The sequence below is a fragment of the Pantherophis guttatus genome, chromosome 3 (genome assembly GCF_059756535.1).
Source record: "Pantherophis guttatus breed Tessera chromosome 3, ASM5975653v1, whole genome shotgun sequence".
NCBI classification, from domain to species: Eukaryota; Metazoa; Chordata; class Lepidosauria; order Squamata; family Colubridae; genus Pantherophis; species Pantherophis guttatus.
The window spans coordinates 120,903,918-120,912,051 of record NC_142065.1 but is presented as its reverse complement, the minus strand read 5'-3'; the positions used below and the strand labels follow the sequence as shown (position 1 = coordinate 120,912,051).

At 40.1% G+C, this 8,134-nt stretch overlaps 1 protein-coding gene across 5 annotated transcripts in view; it reads right to left on the bottom strand.

Moving 5' to 3' along the window:
* NRG2 (neuregulin 2) overlaps positions 1 to 8,134 on the bottom strand; it is a 389,806-nt gene that overhangs the window by 45,717 nt on the left and 335,955 nt on the right. For all 5 annotated transcript variants that reach the window (XM_034411677.3, XM_034411676.3, XM_034411678.3 and 2 more), the window contains one exon: positions 3,398 to 3,518. In XM_034411677.3, coding sequence (XP_034267568.1) covers positions 3,398 to 3,518 — 121 coding nt within the window. The remainder of the gene's footprint in view (positions 1 to 3,397; positions 3,519 to 8,134) is intronic.

The following is an 8,134-nucleotide window of genomic DNA, read 5'->3' as shown; positions in this document are numbered from 1 at the left end:
GCATGTTCCATGTCAAGTAAATTTTGCTCTGAATGGATAATGAGAGCTATATTGATTCCTTTGGCAGGCTCCAGAATCAAAACAAAACAGTTAATTGAATAGATAATGGAACACGTTTGTATTATAAAACCAACCAAGTTTTATATCTTTCACAAATTTCACTGAAAGCAATGAATAAAACAATGTTATTTTCTTTTAAATATACGAAAATATTATATTTGTGGTGTTCCAAATGTCCTTTCTTCATTGTGGTAGGAGGTTAGAAATTCAAAAGATTATTTTTATTGAAGAGAATGCTGGAATTTTTCATAACAACTTTTTATTATAAATATGCAAGTGAACAGAAAAACAATTTCTGTCAAAAACAATCTCAGACTCAACAAAATAGATGCATGCCTTCTGCTGCTCTAAAGTCCTATAAATCCCCTGCTGACACAAAGTAACACATTTATAATACAACTACGATATAAAAGTAGAGAAGACAAGGAAAATGAAATGAAATGGGTGTACCAAAAATAGGATCAAGCATTCTTTTTATCAATTAAAATAAATTAGCATTGTTAATAATGAATCATAAACACTCAGCAAATTGCTTTCAAGCATATCTTCACACTTCCATTAAACTCTTTTATATTTCCACATATAACCTGCTTCCAAGCTCAATTTGGAAAGCATTTCAGGGAGATGGTTCTACTCCAGTACAGAGTGTGAGTGACAAAACCATTCAAATTCTATGGAGCTACCTAAAGAAAATAGCATGTATGTAACAACTGGGTAAATTAATGATCTCATCAAATTATGAGAAGAAATTCAGTCTAAAATTTCAGGCATCAATCAGTTTTCTGCAAAAAGTCCAGCAGATCAAAAGGGATGAGGAGTTACTTGAAAATCATGAAAGCTGAACATCAAGTTTACCTGCTGTAAGATTCTATCAAATCAGTGGTTCTGGTAAGTGAGGATAATAGCTTGTGAAAAAATGTTCTGGAAAAATAGTTCTGTTTAGTTCTGTTCCATTTCTACTCACTAGCTGATCCCCCAATGATGTCATTTCCTATAATGTTGGTTTTTAATTTATTTAAACTGTTTATTTTAATATTTAATATTTTAATGTTTTGTACTTGTTTTTACAATGTTGTAAGCTGCCCAGAGTTGCTCATCAGTGAGATCTATCCTGGATTAATGATATGTTCTAGCTAATTATAAATCATATACTAAAGTGTTGATTTCTCAATATTACATGATCAATTGAGGAGAAGAACAATAACTATGGCATCAATCAAACATATCAATCAGGAGTGACTACACAATATTAAATATTTTTTAAAATGCATTCTTCAATGATTACATTTAAATGTACTTAAGAGGCTATCTGTCCTCTACCTGTGGCTCAGTTAGATCTCTGCCTTGATTCTTTTTATCTGATTCCTTTGAGCTAAATGAATTTCATGTCATGATGCCAGATCAGAATTTTATAAGCTCCTCAGAAAGCATTAAGAATCCTTTACAATGCTTGTTGATTATCTTCAAACCTTTCCAAGCATTTTTCATATTCCTATGGTCTTCTACATTTTTGGGCAGGACATTGTTATCAAACAATTTGGAAATCTGTTCTTGGTTAATCTTTTGCATCTCTCATTTTACAGTATTTGAGGAAATTTTTAATATCATAATTTCTCCTATCAACATATATCAAATATTCTCTCCACTTACTTTAAACTGTATCAAGCCCATCTTTTCTCATGCAGAAACATCATTAAAAAAAGATTTAATATGAGATCACATTCAAGAAACCTTTAAAAACTGGTTGACCATAGAAAGTCATTTCTTAATTTGCACCATGACTTTTAGCATTTCAAAGAAGCATAAGAACTAACCAATTTACTAATATTGCCATTAAAAAGTTGTTGCAAATACTAATTTTGTGAATAACATTAGCTTTCTAGGCACATTTGCAATAATTGGGCACATTAATTAATTGTGAGGGGTAAGAAAATAAGAAGTAAAGCTGGACATTTTGACAAAATGATATAATGAGGCAGAGAAAAAACAATTTGAAAATGTATGGCAAGGTTGCAGAAAAGAATTTCCATTCATTGGTTTAAAACAAGCTATTTATTTAAATATTAATTTTTTTCTTATTCAAACTCAATTTAAAGAAAGTGAAAGAGGATAGCATTATTCTTTACAATGGTCTGAGCCAAAATGCACTGTGAGTTTGGCAATAATCTTAGTAAAAGAGGTATATAAGATTGTTGGGGGCAATATGCTGACTTGTAAACCACTTAGAGAGGGCTGTAAAGCACTGTGAAGCGGTATATAATTCTGCTATTACTATCAACCAGAAGATAAATATCCTGATAAATGACCAACTAGAAAAATATAATCTCCAAATGATTCACTATGCAACTTTATTCAAGCCCACTTGAAATAAATTTTGGGTTCTATTCCTAGAAACACTTACAGAGAATCTCAGCATCACTCTCCATAGATTTTTACTTGACCATCTCTCTAGAAAACAAGCTAGGAACACCAGCCATAACTGCTGTTAGAACCCTCAGCAACAGAAAATTGTATCCTGAATCCTATTTGTACACTTACTTTTCAAACACTTATCTTATAGGAAGCCTCAAGAAATGACAGCTTTCAGTTACTGCCTTTAGTTACTGTTTTCAGTTACATTAGATGCATTTCTAAGCAGAAATTTAGAGGTGAAAATGTTTCATTCTTTACCGTATAAATTGGAATTGTTATGTTTCTTATTTTCCCCTTGTTTTATTTCATAATTACTAATGTTAATTATAGATAAATAAAAGTAGAACTAAAATAAATCAATGTCTTTTGCTGATACTTTTGTTGTGCTATTGGGCTATTTTGATTATGACAGTGACTGGGCAACCAAATTTGGACTGCAAAAATATAGATTGCCAAAGGATGGCAGAAAAGAGTGAGGACTTTCTGTACAGCATCTCTCTGCTTCCATCTAGTACCCATCCAAATTTTACAGTCCAGAAATTTGGGCTGAACTATGGAGTGGGACTGATCTATGAATAATCAAGTTGTTTTTTTGTTAAAAAGATGATGCTATTGCAGGTAGCTAGGTTGTAGAGGAAACGGGCCACCCTTGAGTTGTAGAAAGAACATGGAGATGGGGGAGAAAGTGGGGCATTGTTTTTAATGATCCAGAACAAATGGTTTGAAAAAGAAATTTTCTATAGATTGATCTAAACAAAACTGAAAGTAATGGAAACAGTAGCCATGTTATTACAGCCAACATCTCCTCTTAACTAATTTTATTGCCAAATACCCACCAATACAACACTGTCCTTTTGCACTGTCCTTTATTCTATTTAACTGCAAAGATACCTTTGAATTGGAGAAAAGAAACATTTTCTCTTACCTACATGATAGCTGATTTATGCCTTCAATATAATAGCACACTCCACCATTCACACAATAGGATTTCACGGTTTCATTGCATTGTCTAGTATGTCCAGGTCCAGAAGGCAGAGTTGTGGTTACTGTGAAGAAAAGGAGATGCGTTACATCATTATTTTGCCTTTTGATTTCTTAAGTATGCTACATTTCATTTATTTACTTCTATTAATATAGGAATTTATATTTTGCACTTCAACAATTTTTAGGCCATTTTACAAGGACTACAAAAAGGGTAATAAATCATACAGTACAAATGGAAACAAATAAAACTCCAGTGTTTTCTAAAAAAAAAAAAAAAATCAGCTAGATAAAATTGGATTGAAAACCTGAAATATCTTTAGTACTGACATATTACCCAGATAATCAAGGCACTATTTCAAGAACACTCTCCTTTTCCCCCAAGAAGAATTCAGAGATGGACTATGGCCTTCAGCAACATTTGAAGGAGATAGGAATGTTTAACCTTGAGAAAATATGATGTAATTGAAAGGATGTTATAAATACAAGTAATGCCTGTTCTCTTTGCCTAACTCTTTCCATGCAAGATATGGAATAAAGACACAGGTTAACAGGACAGCAGAATCCTGAGGAATGTTAGGGGAAAAAAATCCTATTTATAACACAAGCTGATGATGGGCTCTATCATCCCAATAGTTAGAGATCTTCACTTCACTGGGAACATTCAAGCAGAAGCTAGGGAGCCATTACTCTGGGATGCTTGAATTTGGATTCCTGCTTTAGAGCCTAAACCAGTGATGGTGAACCTATGACAAACATGTCATAAGTGATACGCAATGTCATGTTTGCTGACATACCAGCAGGTCCTAATCTTGTTTAGTTTTCTGCACATCCTGTTTCTGACTGAGGTTTTCTGCTGCTGCAGAGGCTATATGACGATGTGATGTGTGCTCTCATGTGACCTCTGAAGCCTCTGGAAGTTGTGTGAGGGGGCCTTGCTCTCACAAGGCCTCTGGACCTCCAAATATTGTGCAAGAATGGGGCATACATGCCTTCCTACTTTTTTTGGAGGCTGCAAGGCATCACAAGAGCATTCTTTGAAGTTTCCAGAGTGAAGGCTTCATGCCTAAATTGTCTCTTCCAGTTCTGTGATTCTATTCTTTTCTCACACCTACACCAGTGGTGGGTTCCTCCCGGTTCGGCCCAGTTCGGCCGAGCGGTGATGATATGACGTCACCGAACCGGTTCTGCCCCCCCCGGGTTATTCTTACCTTTTATTTGGCCCCACCCCCAATCTATTGCTGCCTCCTGAGTCCCAGCTGATGGCTAGAGGGAAAAAAACTGTTTAAACTCTTGCCGCGGGGCTTCAAAGGGCCGCCCTACAGCTGATCAGTGTTAAAAGAAAACAAATGAGTAGACCGGTGCCTGCAAAAATAAATGGGTAGACCCAGTGGTGGGATTCTACTTCGGTAGAACCGGTTGTTAAGTAGTTAAGCAGTTCGGAGAACCAGTTGTTAAAAGAAATCTCCTTTTGTTTTTTCCCACTTTACAAGGTTAATCCTGTAAGGATTAATTACAACATTTGGTGTTGTTTCCTAGCCTAATCTTTATTACAGAAACTGCGTCTCCGGCAGTATGCCTAGACTTACTGTCACTTCCGGTTCTGGAGGCTATTTTTTTGCTTGACTTTCTTAAAGGGGAAGGGTTGTTTTAAACTTTTTACACCACTGTTGGGAGGAAATACTCCCCTGTTGGAGTTCTTCCAGCCAGGGTGCAATCATCAGCACTTTAAAGAAATAATTGAATCCTTTTGTGCATATGGACTACTCAGAGGGCTGAAAAAGTCCTCAAATTTACAACTGTCCTCACATTTTACGTTTTTCGCCCTATCTTGTCACCATGGTGAAGAGAAGCAGTTGTGAAATGAGTGACACGGTTGTTAAGAATGCTGCATGGGCATAAATGTGAGGATGGTCATAAGTGTGAGGACCAGTCAAAAGTGCGAGGGCCTGTCAGAAATGGCTTTTTTCAGCCCTCTGAGTAGTCCCTATACACATAGCCATGGCCACCCGGTCACATGACCAGCTAGCCACGCCCACCCAGTCACATGACCCCCCCCAAGCCACGCCCACAAAACAAGCCATGCCCACAGAACCAGTAGTAAAAAAAATTAGAACCCACCCCTGACCTACACCACAGACACATCAAACTAAAATTCTGTAATAGCAACTTGGGCTGCTATAAGGAGGTGATCAAAGGGGATTCAAACTTTTTTTAAAAAGCCAACATGACAGAAGAACTACCATTTGGTTTGGAAGACATATCAGGAAATCAGTCTTTGTGAAATCAACAGTTCATAACAGCAGTTCAATTTAAGGAGATTTCTGTTAAGAGACTTGAGACATTACTTGGCATGGCATCAGTGGTGGGTTTCAAAATTTTTTATTACCGGTTCTATGGGTGTGGCTTGGTGGGTGTGGCATGGCTTGGTGAGCGTGGCTTGGTGGGTGTGGCAGGGGAATGCTACTGTAAAATCTTCATTCCCATCCCACTCCAGGGGAAGGATACTGTAAAATCTCCATTCCGTCCCCAATCCAGGGGAAGGTTACTGCAAAATCCCCACTTCCTCCTAATCAGCTGGGACTTGGGAGGCAGAGAATAGATGGGGATGGGGCCAGTCAGAATTTTTAGTACCGGTTCTCTGAACTACTCAAAATTTCCTCTACCGGTTCTCCAAAACTGGTCAGAACCTGCTGAAACCCACCTCTGCATGGCATCAAGTGAACATCTTAGCTGTAAGATGGCAGAACCAGAAAGGATCATATAAAGTAAGCTGTCTCACGCATTGCATGTTGTGTAGAATTTGTGGTGGGCAGCAGTTCCAGAGGGACAATGAACTGAAAAAATAATAGACATTTTAGAGAGAATTGACTTATTTAATCGCGACTGACCTCAAAAATTTGCACTGATGCTAATATTTGACAGAGAAATAATTTTTTAAAGAAAAGGATAATATCATTTGAGGTTATTTGCCACTGAATAGGCATGAAACATAAATAGATTAAGAAATTTAGATTAGAAAACATAATAAAAAATTTGTAGAGAAACTAATTGAAAAAAGAAAGTTTTTTTTTTCCTAGATTATATTCAGATAGAGCTGGTAAAGAGGTTGTCAGCCCTGAATCCATCTTTGGTCAGACTTTTCAGAGCTGCCACAGTGGGAATGGGAAAGTAGCAAGGGGAGTAAATCATAACAACATTCTTTCGCATGAGATCAAGGTCGGCTGCTGGCACCTGGAGGGGAGTGAATGAACTTTGGTGGGAGCTGAGAGAGCAGACTGATTGGGCCATATTATGTGAATGTCACTAGACAGGGCAGGGTGTGAGTTTTAGTGTGGGTGGGGGAAAACATGGGAAAATGGAGCAAGGAATGACGACCCCTGAGGGAGCCACCGGGTTCATTTTGGAGAACGTTTGTGGGGCCATCTGCTATCCATCAGCGGCTGCAGTCACCGAAGCTGAAGAAGCGCAGGCAGTGGTGAAATCCTCCTCGGATCGCTGCTGGTTCGCTGCCCATGCATGCGTGGTGCATGCCAAACGCATGCTGCGTGCCAAATGCAGGCCAAAAGCACGGTGAGTGCAGAAAAAGAAGACTTCACTAGGTAAGTAGAACAGCAAGGGGGGGGGGACAGCTGTGCCGCGCAATTTAGCTTTGCTAGAAAGCATTTCACCCCTGAGCGGAGGCCAAGCTCTGGAGGGGTGCCTGGCCCAAGGAGCCAGCACTGTGGCAGTCCCAACAGACCAGCCCAGTCCTGACGGGTGAGGGGACTGGATCAGCAGCCCCACTAGGATTGGAAGCTGCAGCGATGACCCAAGTGCCTCCACGGATGTTAGGCAATCCTGAACACGTAATAGCCTTTGAGCAGAGGACAACGAAGCTCCTGGAGCTCAGCGAGTCCAGGGAATGGGGACTCCAACCATCTTCACGAAGCCAGTCACTTGCTGGGCTACCCGAGAGATTTGGCCAGCAGAGTGTGGGTCCTGTTGCCCAAGCTCCCCCACACTCAATCCAGCCAGGTTGGAACCTAGTCCAGCCTACATTCCACTTTCCAGGGCAAGGGAGCATGGCAGTTCAAAGTTGGATCTCAGCTTCGTTCCACTCAGCCCTAAGCAGGCCAAGATTCAGCCTTTCCCTTGAATCCAATCCGTCAGTGCAGCAGGGTGCAGCGACTAGCCAACTCACTTGACCCCTGGGGCACTTAAGCCCGGGTAACTGGGGAGGAATGATGAGGTTACCAAGGCCCACCCATCCTCCTCCAGCAGCACCCCCTGGACTGCTGCCAGTCAACCAAATCCCCCCAGGATGGGCCTTCTACCCAGGCCAGGGTGGATTCAATGCCAGTGGATGCTGGCTCTGACCCAACTACCAGTTCCGCCGGCCACAGCAGCACTGCCCGCAGCTGCCCCACCACCATTCCTGGCTACCTTTGATTGCACCCCGGGGAAGCTAGCTTACTTTCTAAACTGCATCTGGGCCCATATTGATCATTATGGAGCTCAATACCAATTAGACCAGGAGATGATCTCGGCCATTGCAGACAATATGAGGAAGGGGGAAGCAGCAGACGGGATTGCCCAACTCCATGACGAAGGAGCACCCAAGTTACAAGATGCGGATGAGTTCATGCAGTCACTAAAGGTCGAGGACACAGCCAACCAAGAGGAAGCTGAAGCGGAAATC